General features: G+C 35.3%; 1 protein-coding gene across 8 annotated transcripts; it reads left to right on the forward strand.

Moving 5' to 3' along the window:
• The first annotated feature begins 201 nt into the window (after positions 1–201).
• On the forward strand, positions 202–20,237 carry MANEA (mannosidase endo-alpha). Of its 8 annotated transcripts, none has more exons than XM_072855509.1 (7): positions 217–320; positions 711–896; positions 3,611–3,738; positions 6,792–7,384; positions 11,008–11,117; positions 14,107–14,183; positions 14,877–20,237. In XM_072855509.1, exons 3-7 carry the CDS (start codon positions 3,671–3,673, stop codon positions 15,511–15,513), a joined length of 1,485 nt encoding a protein of 494 aa, XP_072711610.1. In that variant the 5' UTR covers positions 217–320; positions 711–896; positions 3,611–3,670; the 3' UTR covers positions 15,514–20,237. The 8 variants fall into 8 exon arrangements, with proteins under 8 accessions (XP_072711612.1, XP_072711613.1, XP_072711610.1 ...); XM_072855508.1 differs by having other exon boundaries at positions 239–320; positions 762–896; XM_072855514.1 differs by lacking the exon at positions 3,611–3,738 and adding an exon at positions 5,998–6,127 and having other exon boundaries at positions 239–320; positions 762–896.
• Positions 20,238–25,441: the final 5,204 nt, after the last annotated feature.

The following is a 25,441-nucleotide window of genomic DNA, read 5'->3' on the forward strand; positions in this document are numbered from 1 at the left end:
GCAGGGAGCGCCAGCGACCACCCGGCCTCAGACAGGCTGACAAGCTCGGCTTCTCCCCAGCAAGCCTGCAGCAACCGGATCTGAGGCCTCACAACCGCGGGTTAACGGGGCACGGGGCACCGGCCACCGCTCTGCCCACACAGAAGCATCGCCCGCCGGCTAGCTGCGCGCATGCGCCTCTGCCGGCGCATGCGCATCTGCCCTCAGTCTCGGCGGAGCGCTGTGAGACCGCCTCAGAGCCCTTCTTCGGCCTACCCGGCCGCCGCTCCCCGCTTCCCGCCCGCCCACCGGCCGTCGGGCAGCGCCCCTGCTTCGGGCGGGTGAGTAACGGCAGCGGCCTGCGGAGCACCTGTTCTGGGGCCCCTCCCCGGGCCTTAGCTGCGCCACGAGCGCCGCTGCCGGTCCCGGGGGCAGGGGAAGGGGCGGTGAGGAGACGGCCGGGCCGGGCGCCGCGGCGTGCGGGAAGCCCTGCGCTCCTCGGAGGCAGGCCCTGCTGGGGCGCTCCTCGGGGCTGGGAGAGGGCAGGAGAGGAGGGGAAGGCTCCCCCCCCCGCCTGCAGCCGTTGGCGAAGGGGCCGTGGACGCCCCTGCGCGGTGCCCTCCCTCCTGGGTCCTGCGAAGGCCCCTCGCCAGCTTCTGGCAGGGGGCTGGTGTTTGGCTCGTCAGTGTTAGGGAAAAGTGTGAACGCTCGTAATTTGGTGGCTTGCTCAGGGAAGGGGAGCAACGCGGCAAGCTGGCTTCGCTCCCCTTTCTTACTTTCAGCTCTCGTCAAACATCCTCGCTCTGCAGCTGCCTGTGCTGTGAACTGCCCCGAGAAGCTGCTTCGCAGGTAGCTCCCAAAGAGGAAGCAGGCTGATGGTTGCTTTCTTTTCATGGTCCACAGCTACCCAAAATTAGGTGTGTGTTTCAATGTCCTTTCAAAGCAAGAGAACACTGGCATGTTGAAGTCAAATGCTCTTATGTATTAAATATAATTTAATGCTGCAGGCTGTCTTCTCACATTTAGAACAAGAAAATGCAGCAGGATTGATTTTTGTTCTTGTTGCTATCTTTCTTAAATTCAAATCTGGTTAGCAAAGAAATCACATTCCCTGTTTTGTGAATGATATAGTTATCCCTGTTAGAATTGCCATAATTCAAATACCTCTTTCTAAATTGGGTGGACCAAAAAGAAACCTTACATTATTGGAAGTGCTTAAAAATATATATATTTAGTATGAAGGCACAGCTATAAAGTATCTGCATGCCATGTGTAATGTCGTCTTCCATCTTTAATGATTTTCAAGGGCTTTTTAAAAAAGTCTTTAGAAAAAGACTTTTCCTATGCAGACACTTTTTGAGGAAATTTCCCAGTTTTTCTAATACTAGAAACATTCTTGAGGCTCTCACAAGGAAGATGTGGTCAACCTCTGACTGTGGTTGCTTTTTTTTATTATTTATGTTCCCCAGACCAGAATGTGCTATGTAAATGTGGTGGTTTGGACAGAATTTAATCAGCTCTCGGGGAAGTTTACTAAATCTCACCTGGTCAATCACTTGGGAGCCAAAGTAGTGTTTCTAGGTGCGCATCTGCACCGTAGCTCCAGAATGAAGGGCTTTGAAGGCCTAGAAGCTTCAGCTCTGTCTAGAACTGATCTGTCACTTCAGAGTTTTCAGGTTCTTCGAGCAGAGAAATCTTAGCAGAAGCTAAGCTTAGAAATCTTAGCTGAGAAGCTTTGATACTGACCATGGGCTACGAACCTCAGTGACTTTTGGATGACCTTACCCTTGCATCACGAAAGTCAGCTTTTCAGAGCTCTCTTCTGTATTGCACTTTCATTTGTCATGTTTAAGGAACATGAGAACAAATAAATTATAGTATTTGCTGCTCCTTACTAAAATAGATACATCTGTTTTATCTGAACATACTTTCTTTGGATTGCGTATTTCTCTTTTGGAATCAGTAAAACTGGAAAAAACCACCCATGGGTTGGGGTATTGAAACTTTAGTTATCATATGACCAAAATGATCTAGAGTAGTTAACCCCCTTTTTTTTTATTCTGACTAGAGGAACATCCTTATTTTGGGAAATACCATAGGGGAAAAAAAACTGTGTTGTCATCTGTCTGTCTGTACCTTTTTTTATTCATATAGCGGAAAGGACAAACAGAAGGTTTGCCTGCAGGATAGCTTAAGGGTATAAAAAGCAGCAGTGAGGGAGGAAAAAAACCATCACTGTCAAGAATGAGCTTGAATGGGAGAGGTTATCCTTGAGGCAGGCTTGCTATTGAGTTTGGGGAATAGTTTAGAAAATAATTCAGCTTTTTTCACAGCTGCATTTTTTTTTTTTCATAGAGGTATTCATTGTTTTGGGAAGAACAGCTGGAGACTTTGTACTACTGTGATAAGTTTAATACTATTTATTCCCATATAAGAAACAAATTAATTTGGAACAGGGATGGACGTAAAGGGATAAATATACTTACATTTATTTAGGGCCTTTAAGTCCGTATAGCAGCTTACAAACTAAAAGTAAAATAAGATTTTTTTGGAGAAGAGGACTGAATGTTATGGAAATATAGGTACTACCCTTTCGTGGTAAAGTTTCATATTTTCTGATGTGTAATGAAGGAAATTATAGTATCTGTAATCATGAAAGGAGAAAACAAAATACATCAGTTGGCTTCTGCTCTTTCGGTCTGGACCTGAAGGTAACAATTCATGATTTGGAAAAGTGTGTGTGGTAGTGAAGAGTACATTGACAGAGTTAACTGAAGATCCTGACTTCTTCAGGCATCTTTCAGTGGAAAATTTTCCAAAGGACTTTCCAGTATGGAGTGACTGGATGATTAAAAAACATTATAATAAAAAAAAAATTATTTTAAAAATATGTAGTGTAACACACAGAGTGAAGAAAACAATTTTAATTTCACAGTAATGACCTCTGAGCTCATTTTTACCACTCAGGAACTAGATTTAGGGATGATAATAATCCTGTAGTCGGGTTGCGTGCATTAGCTGTGAACTGAATTGATAGAAAACAGAAGTTTTTGGAAAAGGGATAGGGAGCAAAATTTAAAAAAAAAAAGGTGGGGGGGGAAGCATGTTGAAAGTCACACTGTATTCAAATGTGTTCCCTTAATTTCAAAAAGGAATGATGGTAGTGGAGTTGAAACAGTACAGAAAAGAACACCTCAAAAATGTTTAAATGTAGGGATTTATTCCCAGTGATAGGGATTACAGCATACAGATTAGACAGACTAGAAATTTCTCTAAAGGAAAACTCAGAGAACCTGGTAGGAGCAATTAAATTATTAGTGAAGTAGAAAGTGTAAATAGTAATAATTAAATGTAAACAAATGCTTGCTTACTCTCCCTTCTAATTTCAGAACTAGGGGCATCAAATTAAACTAGCAGGTGAGTTTTGAAACAGAAGGTGTTTTTTCATATTGCACAAAGAAATGGCCTTTTGTTCAGGAAGTCTGATCCACAAATAGCTGAAGATGCCTAACTATTCTGGTAAAGCATTGCTATATATTGGACCTGTTCTTTGCCCATAGGCAGAGACTGGTGATCTAAACTAACTCATTCTTCTGATATGTTACAAATGGGTTTTTTTGTTCTTTCAAAGTGAATTCACTAGGCAAGGGAAAGAGCTTGAACTACTTACATTTCTGGCTGGTGCACCAACATGGCTCAACAAACTTGGGGTAGAATCCAAAAGCTGCTACTAGTTAGCAAGTCGTCATATGAGTCAAAGTAAGTGTCTGCATGTGAGATCTTAATCTGCATAAAGCTGAAGTTAGTCAGGCTGACTTTTTCCTACCAAGAAAGGGAATTGCTGTTATATCCAAATGCATGCAACCAACAGTCTAAGGCAAGATACTTCATAAGTGTGTAGGAATGACCTCAGTAAATTGAAGTCAGATTCTAAAATTTGGATGTCTATGACAGAAATACAAAATCACAGCTACGCTACTTCTAATGGCTGTTGAATCAGAAATGTATTCTAAAATTTTTCCAATTCCAAGGATAGACATAACTTCAGGTAGCTGTTTCATATGGCATGTTTGCTCAGTCTGTTTCCCCAGTATTGCTGCTCTGCTGTGGCGCTGGCGTTGATGAGCATAATTTATCTGTCACTGTCTCTAAAGTGTAGCTCTGAACAAGATTAAATGACATAATGCAAGCATTGCCAACCTGTAGCTCTTCAATGCAGCTTTTACGATATAGGTATCTATGACAGGGCTGAATTTTGTCATCATCATTGAGACTGATGTCTCCCCAAAACACAAGCCTTTACCTTAGGTATCACTTCCTTGTTCTAGAAATTTTGCACTTTGATGCTGAGCCTCTATATAAGCATACTAGAGGTTCATAGTATGCTATGGTAGACCAGGGTCTGTCCTGATGCTACTCAAGTTTTAGTAAGTATGCTGCTCATTTTTGAATATACTTTCATGATAAATATTCCATTAAAATACTTGTTGAAATAAGAACGTGGAGCACTAAGATCAATTCCTGACACTTCAGAAAAAGTGCTTTATGATAGTGAAATCTTGATGCAATAGAGGAGGAATTTAGTAGCAGATATGTCAAGCAAAGAATAAAAAGGAACAGTTTCTTCGATACGGAATAGGAAAGCTCAAATGAAAGACCTTATGAACATCCTAATTATAGACATAACAGTCATGGATTCTTTTTTATAGAAGAGATGAGATAAAATAATAATTGCAGAAGTAATTTATCACTGGTAGTCCTGTATGCTGTTTGATGAAGATCAATAGCATCTGGGTTAAGTTAAAGAAAACTGAATACATTAATACATTATCCAGGTGAATAATATTGTTTCCTTTAAAAAAAAAAAAAATCCTGACCCTTTAGAAAACTTCAGTTTGTCTAATCTGAAAATTAACTTAAAATCCCAGGGAAGGGGTAGCATGGTAGACTAGAAAGAAGACTGAAAAGGTCAGAAAAAGTAGTAGAAGTAGTTTGAATGCATTTAAAGTTAATTTCTTATTAGAAGAAAAATGTTCTGGACTCCAGATAATCTCTTTGACAAAATTCTAAGATCTTGGGATGGATTGTGAGCTATAGAAAAATAACCCTGTAATTTGATGTAAAGTGATGTGAAATCTGTTAATGAAAAGTCTTAAATAAAGTACTATAAGCACATATGCTGTAAAATAATTTTCCCTGACAGTAGCCAAAGATAAGGTTTCACAATCCAGTTGGGCAAAATGAGCAGCATCATTTTCGTTCTGTTCCCTTCCCTCATCTGTGCTATTAACTGATTTGTTGGCATTAGTGCTGTGAATGATACTCATTCAGCTGAGTCAGCTCTCTAGGAAGGTAAAAGTGCATTGGGGTTTTTTTTGTTGTTTATTTCTGAGATGTTAACAGGGTTTTCCTGTTGAAGTGTATGAGTGATCTTACTGTGAAAACCAGATGAATCCCAGAGGTAACTAAAAGTAAGCAGCAGGATGAACGGATTAAGGTTGGAAATGGAAGCAGAACTTCCCTTTTTGGCAGTGTCGTACTGCTAATCCAATTCAGGCTGTATTGTTAAAAAGCATATTTGAAAATTCCTTATCTAAAATTATCACAGCAGTAACAAATAGAGTGTTCTGACAACTGAGCTATATGTTAATGCTCTTTAACAGTAGTAAAGAACGTTCGTAGGAAACTAACTTGAGATACTTTATAAGTATTTTAAAACGACCTGTGTATATCTCAGTAAATTAAAGTAAGATTCTAAAATTTGGAGGTCAGTGACAGAAATACAAAATCACGGCTATGCTATGTCTAATGGCTGTTGAATCAGAAATTTATTCTAAGATTTTCCAGTTTAGTGTTGTCAGTTTTATGCATAATCTTGTTCCACATAATTCTGTGGTAATCTAAATTTTGTTAATCCTTTTCTGTAGCTCTCTTGTGTTTAATGTTGAACAGGAATTAAAGTTATAAATAAAATAATTAGGCATTCCATTATACTGATTTTCTTTCCCCTACTTTCAGGGCTCAAATCTTGCTGTCTACTATTGGTCTTGTTTTGAACTTAGTCCTGGAATTCTACATGAAGCGTCACGCAGCTGTGACGTTGTACTAACAGGCTGTGAGCAGCTAACTTGCAAGCTTTCTGGTTGAGGTACATCCTTAATGCTGTGCTGGTTTTCGTTTACATAAATCAGAAGACAAATTAGAATTTTAGATCTGTAATGTTGCAAAGCATCATTGTTTCAAGTTTAATTTGCCAAAGTATTTAGTCAGTGTATGTATGTCAATGTAGTCAACTAAACACGAAGTGGTTGGTCCGAAGCCAGTAAATAGGTTAGTAAATGAAACCTGTATTCTGAACGTAAGCTGTACTTCTGTCATATCCCATTTTGTCCTTTACTCTTGTTCTGCTACATTATTCTCCTTTCATGACTTCTGCTTTTTTTCTTCTGTTTTCTGTGCTATTTCTATCGGACTTGTCAAAACATGGTAGTTCTGAAATAACGTAATCAGAATTTCCATTTCATGGGATTTATTTGGGTTAGGAAACAATGAAGTTCAAAAGCAAGATGTTTTATAAAATATGTAAGTCCTTGGTGGTAGAACCTCAGAATCTGACACACATTCTCAAATGCAGAAATGTTTTTTGTTCCACCCCCCCCCCCCCCCGGCACAGGGCTCTTAGTTATGCAGTCAGTGTATGTGTCACATTTGTCTCCATATTATTTCTATTATGTAGAAACTTTATGAAGCATTTCATACTGTTGAATTAGGTAATAAGAAATCTGACTTAAAAATATTTGTCTTTTGATCAGTTGCGGCCAAAATCCTTCTGTTTGGATTCTGAACTATGACATCATGGCAAGATTTCGCAGAAGAACATGCATCATTTTGTTGCTTTTTATTTTGTTTATTTGCTCCATAATGATGGCTTTGAAGACTCTGAGACCTGACAGAGCTGGCTTTGGGGATCCATTTGGACTTGGTTTGTTGCCCGAGCTTCAACAGCAGACAGTGCTCTTAGACAATAAACAGAATTCACTAAATAGGGTTCAAGGAGATACTGTAACACGTGTCAGTAATTTGCATAGTATCGCAGTCAATACTATGAAAGCATCTATGCCTCCTGTAAACAAACTGGAAGAAGAGCTGCCTTCTCCTAATTATAACTTTCACATATTCTACTATAGTTGGTTTGGGAATCCACAGTTTGATGGTAAATACATTCACTGGAATCATCCGTTGTTGCCACATTGGGATCCCAAAATTGCAAACAATTATCCAAAAGGAAGGCATAATCCTCCTGAGGACATTGGGGCCAATTTTTATCCTGAACTCGGATCTTACAGTTCCAAAGACCCTTCTGTCATAGAAGCCCACATGAAACAAATGCGTTCAGCTTCAACTGGTAATGAATGTTAATGTATCAGCATGTTGTTCATATATCCAGCCTTAAATATGTGAATGAACACAACTGACCCATTCTTCCATTTTTCTGTGTAATTCTGGAAATATCTGAAACTAGTAAATGTCTCTGTATTTCTGAGTTTTAACCCCCAACCGAAACCTACATCTTCAAAGCTGTGTCTGATGAGTGTAAAAGTGCAGAAACATAAGAACTATATTTGTAATCCTGTAGGTGCATGTGTTTCATGACTTACTGTTAAGCACTGATAACATATGTAGAAAATACAGAAACCATTGCTAGAATATATTGTCTGTGTATTTAATTTTTGGAGATGAATACTTCAGTTTTAAGAACAGGTTTCAGTAAATCATGTTAACATCGTTATGGAGCAGTCTGTTCAAATAGGAACATTGGGGGTTTTTTTTCTGAATGCTTTGTGTGTAATAACAATTATGTATTGATTCATACGTCAAAGAGCATGTAGGATTATAGCTTGTATACAATTTATATTTTATGCAGTGTATTTGTAGGTGTTCTCATTAGCTATGGAAATGTCTAATCCAAACCTTGAATTCGGGTACTATACTTTCAGTGTAACTAATTATAGGTTATTTCTTTGTCCAAAAGTATCTTTTTTCCAATACAAATTGATGTTCCCTTTCTTTAAATAAGATGGACTATATACATAAGAATACTCAATATATTTTTGGTGTCATTCTTTGTTGTTGGGCTTTACAGTCCTTTTAATTTTCATCTTTAAAATAAGCAATCATATAGGCTAATATTAAACTCTGAACAGCTTCTGTAAATGTAGTTGGAGCAACGTGACCAGAGCTCATAGCATTATTCAGAGTGCTAATCACCTTGAATAGAATCACTTTCATTCACCTAATCATTAAGATTTGATGTAATTGTTATATTCCTATTAGTAGTGTTTGCTTGTATAATGTTTACTTCTTGGTTATTGTTTTCTCCTGTTTTTTAACCTAACCTTTATTTTGTACAAGGGTTAATACAAATGTAGGAAACTTCTTACCCTTTTCAGTAATAAGACAACTCCATTAACAGGAACACCAGCAACACTGGGAAAACTGTTGCAGAGAAATCTCAGGTATTAGTTGCCAGTAATCACTTTTTTAGTCTTATCTAAAGCAAAATAATGCATGATAGTGTGATGAAAGCAGAGAGCGCAATTGGAGCTTTAGAAGAATCTGTCATGTTTCTCGTCCTCTTAATACAAATGTCTAATAAGGCTGAACTGCTTGTGAAAAAGGCACCAAATACTAGGAAAAATGCTTTGCAAAATAAGGGTTTTTTTTAGTAGCTTAAGTTAGTTTTGCATTTGAAACTCAGCAATGTGAATGAATAGTTCATGCTTCCTGTGACATACTCTTTGTAACATATTACTGATATTTGTTGAAAGTTTTTTTTTTCTGATGTTATTTTGACTTAACAGATTTAAGTACACTTGAATTTGTTCTCTTCCGTCTAGATTTGACCAACATAAATGATCAACTTTTTTTCCTCAGGTCATTACTTCAAATATTGCATCTTTTTTTTATAAGCATTATACTTTGTTCATTTTTTTTGTACTGTGTGGTTGGCTATTTTACAGTTTCTTCTTTTTGTCTCTTAGCCAATGTCTAATCCATGATTGCATTTTACATTCTGTCAAACAATATTTTTTCTCCTAGCCTTTTTTGAGGCTTTATCAAGGATCTTACAAAAGGAGAAAAATGTAAGTGGTTCTTTCAGCCAATATTGTGTAATGATCAAAGGCGTATAAGAGATTGGAGCAGCAGGAGTCTCATGCAGTGCTTCCTTGTATTCTTCTTATATTTTACAATTCTTTCCTTATTAATTTCCCAAGTTTTAACAGATTACTACAATAGATGTTATTCCTCAGATTGCTTGGTGAAATTCATTTTTTTGCACCAGCTTATTTTTGTGGTAGTCCAGTTTGAAGTCCTTCATTTGTCTTGAACGACTCTACTCTGGTTTTAAACATGATTATGCTATTGTTTTTGGCATCAAGTCCATCCTTTTTTAGACTCCTAAAGTGGTACATAACTTCATTTTTTAACCACAGGAAAGAAAATATTAAGTAGTCTTTCTCAGGGAAAGACCAATGCAAACATGAATTTAGGTTCCTTGATGAACAATTCTGTCTCCTGAACTTTTCCCTGTTTCCTAAAGATATAGAAGAGGGTCTTGACAGGTGTTGTATTCAAGATACCTTGAGTGTAACCTGCTGTTCTACTTGTCCTTTACCTCTTACTCATTTGAATTTTGTCCTTTTCTTTTGTGTGAAATAAAAGATAGGGCAATAAAATGCAGTAAAATATTGCATTTTTCTTGTCCTTGAGCAGACTATCTCTTGCGACAGTCTATTATTTGTGATTTTCTTTTTGATAAAATGTGGAGAGAATATGCTGAGGGTAGTTGAACTAACTTCTATGTATAGTGAGCTCAAATTTCTGGTTTTGATGTTAGAAGATGATTGTGTATTCACTCTAATTTATGCTTTCTTTTTCATAATTTTGGACTTGTTTGTTTGGAAATTGTTAGTCAGAAATGTTATAATGTTAGTAAGATAGATCGAATTTAGAGTATATACTTCCCTATCTCAGTGACCTGATTTGTGTACTTAAATCTTTACCTAGTAAAAGAGAATCACATTGACTTATTCTTCCATATGTTTTAAATAGTATTGTTAGGAAAATATTCCTACATCAGTATTTCATGTATTTCTTCTGTCTTACCTTCTTCCTAATATTATTTCCACCTATACACCTAAAAGGTCTAACTTATTTATCTGACAGCATTTTATTTTAGAAGGAAAGGGTTTAGCCTTTCTGAAGAGGGATGTGTTCTTTTGCTTTCATGGAGAGCATCAGGAAAATTTACAGTATAGGGACACTGTATTTGTTGGTGTCTTTTTTGACAGGAATAGTAACATTCTTAAATTATTGAGAGTTACTCAAGCATTGTTTTAGGTAATAAATTTAAAAACTAATTTCACATGGTTGGAAGGGTGGATTATACCATAGTAACTGCTTTTAGCAAGAAGGAAGGTTATGGGATTACAGTCACTGCTTCTAGTATGAAATGGTTGTTTTGTAGTAGAGCCAGAGGTGCAGTGCAGAAATATGGTGGGGAAGAAGGTTTCATAAAATAAGAATCTCTTTCATCATATGCATAGCCCTCATCTCTTGAGTGTTCTCTAACCTTGTGTATCTTGATATTCTCTGGCTGTACCGTGGCATAGCTATAATGCCTTAGCTGGGAGCATTCTCATCGTCTTGGTACAACCTGGAGGTTAGGACGCTGTGCTGAAAAGTGTCAGGGAATGGCTCTAAGTGTTAGGCTTGGAACACTGAGCACAGATCTGTTCCCTTGACAAATGATCCTACCATTGTTTATTTTTGTTGTCTTTTAAACAAAGAAGTTAAAATCCATGGGGATAATACTGAGATTTTGTAATTGGTGAAAAAGTAATTTGAAATTCTCATTTATATTATGTAGATTCCACATCAAACAATATTCAGAACTCATTACAATGTTATAACGTACATATTATATGTTAAACAATATGATTTAAAACTTAAGTTTTGTATTTTCAGGTGTAATAGTGCTTTCATGGTACCCACCGGGTATGGCTGATGAAAATGGAGAACCAACTGATGATTTGGTGCCTGTTATTTTGGATTATGCACACAAATATAACCTAAAGGTAAAGTATTTTTAAGATGCATAAAAGAGGACTACTTAGGAAAGTAAACCTTCCCAAGCGTTTACTACATTTGACTCATGGCATAGAGCAGGGAGGTTTGTCATGTAATGGTGGCTTCTTTTTCTGACTCCTATTACAGTGCATTTCTTTTGGGTCATAGAAGCAGGTATAGATGCCTTTTGAATTACACTGAATTTTGATAAGACCTGAGCAATATTGCCTTATAACTAGAATAAATATCATAATTGCCTTTTTTCTGGTTTGGTTCTGATCTAAAGCTTACAGAATCTAAGGTATGGTGTTGTGATTTTTTTTTTTCTTTTTAGGAAACAGTCTTTAAAATTAGACAATATGTTGTTTTCAAATGAGTCTTGGGAGTTGAGGGAAGTATTACATATTTCAAAATATTATGGAATACAATGATCTGTAAACTAGGGAACTTTGAGAAAGAAGAAAGACTAGTGTCATTTTTTGCATTACCACATAACTTGCTGTCGCCTGATCATAGAGGTCAGGAACAAGCATCTGTGATTAATGAATAGGGATTTAGAAGTTCTAGTTTGAATGAATGTCTTTATTCCAGAAGGTATCAGGAACACTTGCCTTGGTCAGTAAGGTCAGAGAGGTGCTGCTCTGACTTTGTTACTCCAGGGCATGACAGGATAGAAAGGCTAAATTACCGGGTTCCTGAAATAGGTGAAATATAAAATCAATTAAAGATTACATGGACTGATCAGTAGACTCTAAAATTGTGGTTTGATTTTATTTTTAGAGTAAAACTTGTATTTTCCCTTGGGATAAAGAAAACATGCATGGCCTTTTAGTCTTGCTGAGTAATAAATTTAAGTTTTTAAATTATCTAAGTAGCTGTATATGTTTCATCTGTGGAGGGTATAGTCTGTACTGAGGACTGAAAATACAGCCTGTTCATCTGCTCTGGTTTTAGTTGGTCATGCAAGTTGCAGATTCTCAGAGAAATTTCCCGTCACTAGTAGCAACTGTAGGTTCTCTAGCAAGCAGGAGGGAAGTAGGAAGGTTAAATCAGATACAGAAGTAATTTTGAAACTGTTAAAAATGCTGTATGAATTGCATTATGTGACATAAGTTGCACATATGTAATAGTAAATTATTAAAAAGAAGAAAAAAAATTATCCTTCCCCAGAATTTTCATATCATCTGATGGAGCTTGCTCTCACCTAAAAGAACTTGTTAACATTCAAGTCTCTCAAAGGAGCCAAGGAAAAATGAAATAAGCTATTAAGGAAAATGCATGTAATAGTATGGTAATGAGTGGAATATGGATGGAACTGCTGTTATTGCTTGGAATAATTACTAGAATACAGATATTAAGTACAGATAGTACCAGGGAATGCTACCTTCACTGTAATGTTTTTAAACATTCTTGCACTAGTAAGTTATTACAGTTAAGTGTTAGGAATGTCAGTAGACTAAAACCAACACATAAAATACATGTCTATTACATCTGCTAAATACAAGTCTGCTAAAAGATAGGTTCTTTTGATTTGCCTGGTTTTGATAGTTGGAAATGAAATATTAAATTATGGTGCTCTTCAACCTGTCCTGTCAGTCCTAGTGATTTAGTCTAACACTGTATTTTTCTATAGTTTGTACCTAATAGAGATAGAGATTGGCTCTACAATGGAAATTTGCTACTGTTGCAGAGTTGTTGAAGACTTTATTAAATGCATTCTGCTCTAAAATTGCTTCTGAAAAACTAGTTGCTTTGATTAATGTAATATACTCTTCCATTTAATTGTATATTTCAAAACAATGGCATTTTTACATTGAAATGACTTCACATGTATAGGTTAAATAATTCCATAAAATCCAACTTGAAATTCAGAGGAGTAGCAGTTCATTATATTAGATTTAGTTCCAAGAGTTTATTGCTGTTGTTAAATCTAAAATTTTAAATTAAAGTTTTCATATCCCATATCTTAAAATCTATTTTGACACTGAAAACTCTCCTTGGAGAATTATATATAGCAAATTTAATACATTGTTTAGAAATTAAATGTTAAAATGTTTCATTGGTTAATCAGTTCTTTGACATTCAAATAGATAATATTTTATTTCAGTTTTTAGTTTCTGCTGTAGTTTTTTAAGTTTTCTGAAGCATGCTTACTACTCGCTGTAGCCTAGGGAAAACAAAAGCAGTGGGTTTTTTTAATATAAAAAACTAAATATTTATTCTGTTACCAAACTTCCTTGGATCTGAAGCTTCTAATGTTAGCAGTGCAGGAGTTGAATTAGGGTTGGATTATTCTCAAAATAGACTAACTAAAATGTTTGCTCTGTAAAGAAGAACTGTATTTAATATGACTGGTACTTGCTTCATATAATATGCGGTGCCCAATTGTTCAATAGTATTTTACGTCTGTGTTGCTCTGTCATGGTTTAACCTGAGTTGGCAACTAAGCACCACACAGCCACTCGCTCACCCTGCCCCCGCCGCTCAGCAGTGGGATGGGGGAGAGAATCGGAGAAAAAAAAAGTAAAACCCGTGGGCAGAGATAAAGACAGTTTAATAGGGCAGCAGAGGAAGAGAAAATAATAATAATAATGATAAAAGAATGTACAAAACAAGTGATGCACAATGCGATTGCTCACCACCCGCTGACCAATGCCCAGCCAGTCCCCAAGTAGCGATCGCTGCCCCCCGGCCAACTCCCCCAGTTTCTATACTGAGCATGCTGTCGTATGGTATGGAATAGCCCTCCTTTGGCCAGTTGGGGTCAGCTGTCCTGGCTGTGCCCCCTCCCAGCTTCTTGTGCACCTGGCAGAGCATGGGAAGCTGAACAGTCCTTGACTAGTGTAAGCACTGCTTAGCAACAACTAAAACATCAGTGTGTTATCAGCATTATTCTCATACTAAAACCAAAACACAGCACTATACCAGCTACTAGGAGGAAAATTAACTATCCCAGCCAAAACCAGGTCATGTTCTTACTACGTTTTCATCTTTCAGGTCACTTTTCATATTGAACCTTACAAAGATAGAGATGATCGCAGTATGTACCACAATGTCAAATACATCATTGACAAGTGAGTGCTTTCAGAATAGTTTCCTTTGGGGTTGGTTACATGCTGGTTTAAGGGACTTATATATTATCTAAAGCTTGGAAGAATATATAAAAATGTGTACTGAGGCCGAAGAAAACTATAAGAAACTTTATTCATATTTCAGAGGTACAAAACTCAGTCTGTTTTTTAAATATTGAAGTGTGAATTTTACCTAGATACTGAAGTGTATATTCATTAGTATCACAAGTCAGGATACTTCAGATTAAAGCAGTTAAAGTATTAGCTACATGATATATAAATTAAACATACATTTTTATAGTGACAAACCAGCAGCTAGATCTTTAATGTGTTGACCTCTAATGATTTTAATTCAGCTTGACAAATTCTGTACACCTACTAGTTGTTTTGTTTATCAATGCTACCTAGACTGTCTTATTTCATACTGAATTAGAGAATTGCCCTTCAGAGAAAACTAATACCTATAACACAGTTTGACACTAAGTTACTAATTTGTAGTAATTTAGAGGTTCTTTGCAGATTCATTATTTAATACTTCAGCAAACACTGGACTGAAAATTGATATGAATTGCTATGTTTTGAAGCACATGCACTGTCTTTTTAAATTAGTTTTTAGGAAAAATCTTCAGCTCAGATTGTAAAACAGTATTTTCCAAATGGCAAATTTTGTCTTAACAATACTTGTTTGCTTTATAGATACGGAGGCCATCCAGCCTTTTACAGGCATAAGACCAGCACAGGCAGATTTCTTCCCATGTTTTATGTTTATGATTCTTATGTAACAATTCCTGAAATATGGGCAAATCTGTTAACTGTTTCTGGATCCCAGACTATTCGAAATACTCCGTATGATGCGTTATTCATTGCACTTCTTGTAGAAGAAAGACATAAGCATGACATTCACAGAAGTGGCTTTGATGGAATGTACACATACTTTGCCACCAATGGCTTCTCTTATGGCTCATCTCATCATAATTGGGCAAGTTTAAAAGCCTTTTGTGATAGTAACAACTTAATGTTTATTCCAAGTGTGGGGCCAGGGTATATCGATACCAGTATCCGACCATGGAACAACCACAACACCCGTAATCGTGTCAATGGGAAGTACTATGAGACTGCCTTCAGTGCAGCCCTTTTGGTGCGACCAGAAATTATTTCTATTACATCTTTTAATGAATGGCATGAGGGAACTCAGATTGAAAAAGCTGTCCCCAAACGGACTGGACAGGTGGTTTACCTTGATTATAAGCCCCATAAACCAAATGTTTACCTAGAGCTTACTCAGAAGTGGTCTGAGAAGTACAGAAAAGAACAAGAACAGTGGCTTATGTGACCTGTTGCTGCTGCAGTTGTTTCCTAATGCATTGACTAGATTGAGAAAGAAATTGAGAGCTGAAAAATCTGTTATTATTTCCCTTTATTATAGATATGTTCAAATTATTATATCTCTTGAATGTATATGCACTACTACTGAATTTGAATTTTGAAGACTAAAAAGTTGATGAGAATATTGGCATTTCTGTCTTACTGGATATTGTAGTTCAAGAATATTCAGGGAAAATGCTGGGGTTTTGTTTGTTTGGATTTTTTAAATGTCATAATTTGCATGCTGAGCTTCCAGAACACCTGCATGGGATAACTCTATGTGACCAAAGTAGAACAAAAATTTGGCATAGGTATACTTACTTCCTTTATTCTTGTAGTTGTGTTTCTAATCAAAGTGATGCTGTAATCTAAATTTTTATCCTGATAGCTTCTCACAGGATGCATGTCTGTAGTGTGTGGAATAATCTACATCTACTGTTTTTCATGCTTTGCACCCAGGGAGTTCTTGACATATGACTAGCTTGTGGTAAAAACAGTGAAGAGGTATGTGTGATGCAAAACTAGTGTTTTTTGGTTTTTTTTAAAAAAAAAAGTATTTGAAAGATTAAGTTCCAAAGAACTGCTGAAAGATTTCTAGTTTACTTTCATTTGTTCTGTTTTGTTGGTACATGGTACAGACTTTTGCAGATTACTGGATACTGACCAGTAACATAGTTTTTTCTATGTTACTTTGAATTGTAAAAAAAAATTGTTTGAAACTGAGAGCGGAAAAGATTTTTTTGAGGGGGGAAACCCCCTAAATATGCAAAAAATATGTGAGAACTTCCATTGTTATATGTTGTCTGCTAATTGACTTCAGACACAGATCTAGTGTGTTTTTTAAAACATTTAAAGATTCTAAAGCTAATATCTTACTAGTCCAACAATAAATATAATTTTAGCAAGTGCTTTTTTGTTTCTGATTTAGGAGTAGTCTAGTTTGGTAGCAATGACAGAAACTACCCATTAGTTTAATTTGAAATCTGAGTTTGCTATTTTTCATATAGTTCATCTAGTTCTTCCAGGATTCAGAATAGTAGATACTAAAATCTTGTTATCGTTCAGATAAGCTCTCTACCAACGCTACCTTTAATATTATGGTGTGGCTGGAAATGAGTACTTTCAGACCTAAGAATCTCACCTTTCAAATGTTGTGATTATTAACTGTTTTTCTTAATGAAGCTTGAAAAAGGGTCAAGTCACATGGACGCGTCTCCTCAGTAATCCTTTTTTTGGCATTTTCATGCAACTTCATAGAAAAGTCCTGAACTTTGGAATAGTAGAAATTGCAGTGTTTTGCTTATTTGCAGCAAGTGTTTAATCTGTAGCAAAGTGGCTTTTTTTTTTTTATTTATTTATATACAAGGTGCTGATCCTGTGTTTTAGTTCATATGCTGGAACTGTTGTGACCACTAGAATTCCATTGATTTCAGCAGGACCCCATGGAAATTACAGTCTTTACTCAGTTCTCACAGTAATCTGTCCATGAAGTTGTAAGGTGAATGTGAGGACTTCTGGTTAAAAAAGAAAACAAAGCAAAACAGTATGTTGTTTTCCAGAAACCTTTGTCATTCCAAATAAATATAAGCCAGTTACTACTAATATTTTCTAGTCTTTCTGGTATGAAAAAGGTTTGTTTATGTATCTTTCACTTATTTGCAGTTTAATTCTCTTGTCATTTCTCTGCAGTTGTTAAAGAGATGAGGTGTCATATAATGCCCTCAGCTGCTCAAAAAAAAATGCAGAAATTGGGTGACAGATATATAACCTGGCATGTTGAAGTGCGCTTCTAGAGTTATTGGAGTCTTAATATCTCTCTTAATATCTCTTCATAATTTTTTGCATTTTCCTACTGCATTTCTGCAAACTCCAAAGTGCTTCTGAAATAAATGTTTACTAATGCTTATTTTGTTTTAGTTATGCTCAGGTGGATAAATGGAAGTAGATATAGGTATGACCACAGTCACAAAATAGTGTCCGAGACGTATGAAGCACTTGCTAGACTTTAACCACTTCCAAGTTAACCACTCACTCCCTTTATTAAGGAAACTGATTTATATGTTTCTACTATAAATCCCTTAAATAGCTATACATAATTTGTTTTTATAATTTGTTGTATCTTAATGCTTTTACAGCCCAAAGAGCCCATATATTTATTTTAAATGTGAGGGAATTATTACATTTTTGTGTATCATATATTATCAAAAAATCTTCTGAAATCAAACTGTTTGAAAGGACAAGTCTCTTTGTTTTCCCTTTGCTTAAACTTTTGTCATCCACTGGTCTTTTCTCACTGTAGCTGTCGGAGCACTTTACTAGTCTTGACAACCTTGCACTCGTCCTTCAGCTTCATACTTTCTGCCAGTGGCTTATTTTCTCCGTGACTATAAAAGTTGCTCCTTTTGTTGCCGTTTATAGAAACGTTTGAAATTTGTTGTGTAGAGTATTGTACAACTGAGGTGATCTATCTCGTTTAAAATATAATTTATGGTAACGGTATAATGGATCTTCATTACTCTGAAAGACTTCTGTAATTGCTGTAAAGATATCATTTAGCTCTTTCCATGAAGTGGTATGGGCCGTGGCGCACTGGTGTCTAATGGGATCTTTAGAAGAATTTACAGAATTCCTGTAGAAAAGAGTGAAAATTAAGTGCCTAGAAATTTATCACTCCTGAGCACTTACTGTATTTTTATGTGCTTCATGTGTTTTAAAATATAAATATGCAACCCGATAAAATATTTCAGAGTTTAGAATTTAATTTGATGATTCTAAGGAGAGCTGATGGAATAGCAGCTACTAGAACTACCCCACCTGCCTTCCCAATACTTTCTCTGTACTTAGAGCAAAGATTAGTGCTACTTCTTGTTATAGGGGATGGAGAGTTTGGCTGATGGACTGCTGCTGCAGTCATGGTAGTTTTTGGAAATTTGAGTAAAAATAGGTCTGTGGGAGAGGATTTGTACAAACGCAAAGGAATAAGATTGTTACAAGTGCACAGTTATTGGGGTGAGGGAGGGGGAAGGTGAATGTATTTAGAAGGTGATCGCTCCAAGCTTTACCGTTACAGTAAAAAAAACAAAACAAAACTCCAATGTGCAACCAAAATTGGGAGGGAGGGAAGAATATTTATTATGAGTTTCAGATCTGAAATAGAATTTAAGGAATATCTAGATCCTATTTCACTTAGGCTTCACACCCCTATTATTTCTTGACTAATTGAAAAAAAATACTGTAATGATTACTTTTAATATTTTTACACTGATTAATTGCATTTGACTCATCTTGTTATAGTATGTTTTAGTACTTAGAGTGATACACTACATTTATATAGGTTAGGCAAGAAACACTATGGGAAGTTTTAATAGAGATCGTGCCATGCTATGCCTCTGCAAATACAGAAATACCTGAAGTCATCGATCACATACTACTGAGTATCCCCAGAGGGGAAATGGTTTCTGAGTCAAGTAGCAAGTCTTTGTGGTAAAAGAGAACTTCTTTTTAAAAGAAAATCTATTGGTTCATTTCTGCTTCTGTCAGTTGTGAGCAAGTAAATTGTTTTAGTTCTGTGAGCTATCTGAGAACTGAAGCTTAGTACATCTTCTCTGAAATATTTATATTTCAGAAGAATTTATATTAAATCTGGTATAGTAGTGCATGTTTCTCAGATCTATAAACTTGTACTGAATTTTGAGGGAAAGAACACATGCATATGCTGTTACTATTTCAGTGGCAAACTAAATTATTGTAAATGTAGTTTCTGTAATGGTGTTCATCGTGTTTGTCTAGTGCCTTTCTTTTGAGGTGCCAATGATTTGTCTCTTAAGAGGTTGTTTAAGCAGAAGGGTCTTTAGTGAACTCATTTTTATTATGAAACTTGATATGTATACACTCTGCATAGTTTTGAATTAACACGTTTTACACATGGCTCTTGGGTTCTCTTGAGAACATTTCACAGAGTGTTTTCAGCGCTGTGTTGCTAGTAGCAGAATGTATCTCTGGGCACATGGACAAGGATGTACTGCAATTTAGGGCACTTTTTTTTGTGAATCTTGTGTACCTAAAAAGAGGAAATACAGTATTTACAGACAAATTATTTACCACTTAATGTAAGCTGAAAATCTCTCTCCCAGTCTTCAGGTATTTTACAAGTATTGGTCCTCATCTTTATACTTGCTTAAGATAGTGTCAGTATTTCATTCCTTTTTTATCTTTTACTTTTGACCAGCATGTTAAATGTTGCATAAACTTCCAAAGTGATTGTATTTCTAAAACTTCATAGTTGTAATATTCAATAAAAAGAATCTACAAGATTATTGGCACTGCAGAAAAGCCTGATATGAATTTGATATTGTATAGGTATGATTTTGTTGTGAATGGATAGTGTATCTTTGCTATGTATTGAACACGCATTTAAAAAAATACATTTCTTTTAATACCCTACCTGGCTGTGGCAGAGATGCATTTGCTTACATGCATATATAAAAACCAGTGTGTGTCTATTTGTGTATATTATATATGTGCATATAACTGAAGTCATTATTTTTAAAGTACTATATCATTGTATTAAAATTACAGGCTGGATTCTGCTACTTTTAAGTAAGCAATGTTTTTAATTCCCTATGATGTTTACAAAAAAACTAGTTGCTTATGTATGAATACTTTCATGAACAATAAATATATGCCCAAAAAGTGTAATTTAAATGGAGTGCGTGATTTTTTTTAATAATATGAGTTTTGAGAGTGAATTTTTACTTTTTTATTAAAATATGTGTGTAGAATTTAGACTGAAAACAACAGGCTTATCACAATGTTGTTAAACAGACAATACTCCTGAAGTTTTTAGGCCTATTTGTATTACATCTTATTAGGCTACTGAGTTCGCTAGTGCGTAGTGTTGCAGGTATCTTTGAGTCCCGAAGTACAACTGTATTTTGACAAAGTAAAACCGAAGTTTCCAGTTCATACAGAAGTTTGAGGCATGGGCGCACAAATAATTAGCCTCACAGAATGGTTTACAATTGAATACTACAATGGGGTCAAAGAAGTATTTGTTGCGTTCTGATAGTATATTGTGCTGTTCAGGTATAAAAACTTTAGAAGGTAAGAGTTGCCATTTTACTTCAGTTTCATAGAAATGTGAAATTACCTTCTTGATATTTGAAAAATATGTCTTGTTATTCCCAGCAAACTAACTACATTGGTAAGAAAGCAGTTAAAGCTAATTCACACACATAGTCAGTACTGTGTATTTCTGTATGTGAATCAAAAGTATTTTAAAATATTGAATAATTTAATAATTTCATATTTCCTTTGTGTATCACATTGTAAGTGACTCTTCCCTGTAGTTAATGTAAAATATTTTGCTCCACGATGCAAATTATTTCCTGAAAATTTCCTGTCTCAGGACATGCAAAAGGTAATCAACACAAGGTGTACTTGAAATTTGAACTTATGTATGTACCTGGAATTGACACTTTAGTAGGAGTCTGTGAAGTACTTCTGCATTTTAGTAGATAAAATATCTCCTAGGGTATTTCATGTCACTTCATGTGGATTTAGTAGAAAGAAGAAAGATATAACAATGGAACAGTATTTATTGCCTTTTTTGTTTATCTAATCTGATAACTTTCTATACATTATATGGAATGTATATTCAATAAATTCTTTGTGTGAAAGATAAGGAAGAAAGACTACGTTCATGTTTGTTTTCTTCAGCTGGGCAGTATAGATAGAGGAAACAGTAACACAACAAAAAGCACCTATAGCTTTCATTTTTTAAACTTCAGTTTAGTCACATTTAAAAAAATACTGTGAAAATAATGGAATATCCAGAAGTTTAATACAATAAAAATTTGAAAAATTAATTCCCTGACCCACTTTACTGGTAGATTTGGAGTAAAAATATCTTGTGCCTATCATAATTGTTTTAGTATTTTACAAATAGAAAGGTACAGTCAATTAAGCTGGCGTAAAGAAAGAAGATACTTATGTTATCATACAATGTGATGATCTTATTGAAAGTGATGAGAATTCTTTTCTGTATATTCCATTACTGCTACTATTCAAAGCTGGCTTAGCACATTCAAAAATAGGGACTTTTTAAAAAATTAATTCTGATCTTAGACTATATGTATGCAGATGTATGCACACACACATATTTTTTTTTTTTTACATTTCTACATGAAAAATATAACTTTCCTTGTATGATAGAGGAAATCTAGTGCAGTTTTAAGCAGTTCCCAGATCTATGCCTGTCAGTGTTCATGGAGTGATCCGGAATGGCTCCCCTCTTGGTCCTAGCAGTTAAGCAGTGTGGATAGTCAGAAGTAATCAGAGTATTTAAGTTCATTTCCTACAATCTTTTATCTAGAAGTATGGGTATAAATGTACTGAACTTTTCATAATCAGACAATTTTGATAATGATTAAATGGAATTGCCTTCAACATAGATTATAATGTAGCAAAAGTGTACATTGACTGACCAAAAATCCATGTTGGAGAAAACTAAATCTATTTTATTAGATAATGTTGGTCTGCTATTGCGTTTACAACTGATTTACCAGTTTTAGAAAATAAGTTTTGTTTTTAAATTGCATCTCATCTTTACTTAGAATATATGACACATTTTTATTTAGTTAGATGTTTTTTAAAACTTTGAAGAGGTGTGTTGCTAGCTCTGCATGGAGCTAACACAGTAACAGGTGGTTTGTTGTTGTTTTCTTTTTTTCATACATTGAAATGAGCACTATGCATCTGAGAGCAGGACCTGGCCTTCAGAGTTGGTTTTATAACTTGAAGTCATTGCTATGGAAACACAGCACAATCTCTCAAGACTGATTTCTCAAACTGCAGTGTGATTCAACAAATACAGAACAAACCAGAACTCCAGTTGTTTTTAGAATACTAGTGAAAAATTAGGATGCCAGTTTGTTGTAATTTTTAATGGAAGTTTCTTGGAAAATTCTTATGTACTATGCTAGAAAATACTTTTATCATAAAGCTGAGTTGACTACTCGTTAAGATCAGATAGCCAGTTAAAGTTTGGTAAGTATGAATTTATATATTATGTAATTTATATATTATATGTATTTCAGCCATGCACTATTTCATGCCATTGCCACTAATCAAAATAACTTAATAAAATGAATACTTATTTTTAAAAGAGAAACACATTGGCTCAAAAGAAGCCAATAACCTCAGAAAGCAATGTTAATTATTAGTAACAATACTAAGATTTTTTCAGGGGAGAAAGTAGCAGCCAGCCATTTACTTTGTGAGAAGCTCAGCAGTCTTTATATTGCCTCCTATATGATTCTTGGTGAGTACACAAATTTTATTCCAGATAAGTGAGTGAAGGATCTACTTTCAAAAAATACATTCTGAAAGCACAAATGGACATCAGCATTAGTTGTACTGTTAGCATACTAAAAGTACATCTGCTTTGCTATTTAGGTCCAGCCTTTGGCAAGCTTCCTGATCTACTACTAGCACTTGCAATTTGTTGCATATATTTGTACATTTTTTTTAAAATGAAATCATTAGAGAACAAGCACAAAGCAAAAATTTTAAAATTCCATTGCAGTAACATGACACTGAAAAGATAAACTGCATAGAAGTGAGGAAAATAGTTAAGTGATGTCAAAGTGACAAAATGTCTGGAGTTTATATACAGACAACATAACCATATTCAGATTATTACACCAATCAGAAAAGATTTTTAAGAGGACTGGAAGAAGTTCATGTAGTTAAACAACAGAATAAAGTGTTAGAAATAAAAGGCATCTTTCAAATGAAGTTTCTGTCCAAATGATAAAACCAGTAAAGAGCGTAAGTTCTGTCATTAATGAAGGCAGGCTAAAAAAATCTCCCACAAAACTTGGAGGAACAACTTCCTGAACCTATAAAAATAATAATGAACTTTTTTCTTTCCCCCTAGTAGAAAATATAGCAAACCATGGTAGGCAAGATATAATATAATATTAAGGAAAAAAAGAAAAAAAAAAAAAAGACTTAAAAGACTTGTATACTAGAGGCATCATTAATGCATATTTCTAAAACATGTCAGAAGCAGACAGAAAGCTGGTAGTGTGCTGGCAGAGCTGACAGGTTACAGAGCAATAAAAGGAGCTTTCGAAGAAGAAAAGGCTGTATCAGAGAATTCTAAAAGTGTTTTGTATCTATGTTTATTGCAGAAGAAGTTAGACAGTTTTCCATGCTGGATCCAGTCTTCGTTGGTGATTAATCTGAAGAAATATCCTAAGCTGAAATGTCATACAAGTGATTTTTTTTTTTAATGGATCAGTAAAATGAACAACAATAAATCACCCAGTCTCAATCGTACTCACTCAAGGGTTTTCAAGGAACTCAAATATGAAATTGTTAATCTGTTAAAAATATTGTATACTCTGTTGTTTAAGTTGGGGTAGTCACATGACTGAAATGGGGCAAATGTATCAATTTTAAAAAGATTTCTAGGAGGGATGCTGGGAACTGTAGACAAGTCTGAAATCCATGCTGGATAAAAACATAGCAGTAATAGACATTTAAGACAGATGTATTCGGCAATGTCGATATGGCTGTTCCACAGCAAAGTCATGCACCACAAATCCATTATGTTTTTGAAAGTGCAGTTGAAAGTGGTCAAGGGTAAGAAAGCTTTCAGCAAGGTACTTGGCCTTCAAAAGGTGCTAATTTGTTAAGTAAATAGAGGGAAGACTCTTCAAAAGATTAGTTGCCAGTAAAAGTTAAGAAACAGGTAATAAAAATGTTTAACTTTCATAGCAGTGAGCAGGTACTGGTTAGGTCCCAAAGAAACCTGTATTGGCATTTGTGCTGTTCAGAAAGTCGTTTTACAAAAAAAGATATTTGCTAGTGATACACAATTTTTGAAGATAATCAAAATTAAAAACCTAATTATGTAATACTAACAAATCGGGTGATAAAATGGCAGGTGGAAAAACAACGTTGACAGATGCGTATCAGTAAATACTATACATACACAAAGCTGTACTACATGATACTCGTCTCTTACTGCTTAAAATAGATTTGGCTGTCCTTTTGTCTAGTTCTGTAAAAAATTAAGCTCAGTGATAGTAAACAACAAACACATCAGGAAAGAAAATTGGAAGTATCACTATACCATTGTACAAATTTGCATTGTCCTTGTGTCTGGAATACTGGTTATCCTATTAAAAAAAAAAAAATGAAAAAGATACATGGAAGGAGAAATCACAGATGAAAAGAGTTTCCAACTGGGGAAAAAGTACATTAAAAATAATTCAAGGAAAACAATTCTTCAGAATATGGTGATGGACTAGAATCATTGAATGCCATGAAGAAAATGAATAGAGAACAATTTTCTGTTCCTTATAAGAAAAGAGGGGCATCTAATTAAATTTTCAGATAGCTTGTTTAAACAAAGAAAATTCATTCTTCATTCTTCATTCAATACAGTTAAATTATTAAACTGATTGCTACAGGATATTGTAGGAATCAAAAGTATAGTAGGTGCAAATTCACATAGCATTGATCGTAGCAGGTCATAGCAATGACTTTTACATTGTTAACAGGGTGGTCCAGGTGCAACTTTTGCTTCAAAAAGTCTCTAAACAGCTGATTGTCAGAAGGCAAGATAAAATATTTATGGAAGTAAATATGAGTATGAGTTCTATTTCGTATACTGCCTTAGGTATTTTTTGATGGACATTGTCTGTATTGATTTCTGTATGGAAAGAAAAAATGCCTTAAGCTGTTTCTGAAATTAAGAGGGATATTCAAATTGGAAGTAGAAAAGAGGAGAGGAGGCAAGAAACTTTGCCTTTATGATTTGGTGGCAACTACTTAATGGTTTGGTTTGGTTTTGTTTGTGTGAGGTTCAATGTTGTTAGCTTGAA

Source organism: Ciconia boyciana, chromosome 3 (genome assembly GCF_034638445.1).
Source record: "Ciconia boyciana chromosome 3, ASM3463844v1, whole genome shotgun sequence".
In the NCBI taxonomy this organism is placed as follows: domain Eukaryota; kingdom Metazoa; phylum Chordata; class Aves; order Ciconiiformes; family Ciconiidae; genus Ciconia; species Ciconia boyciana.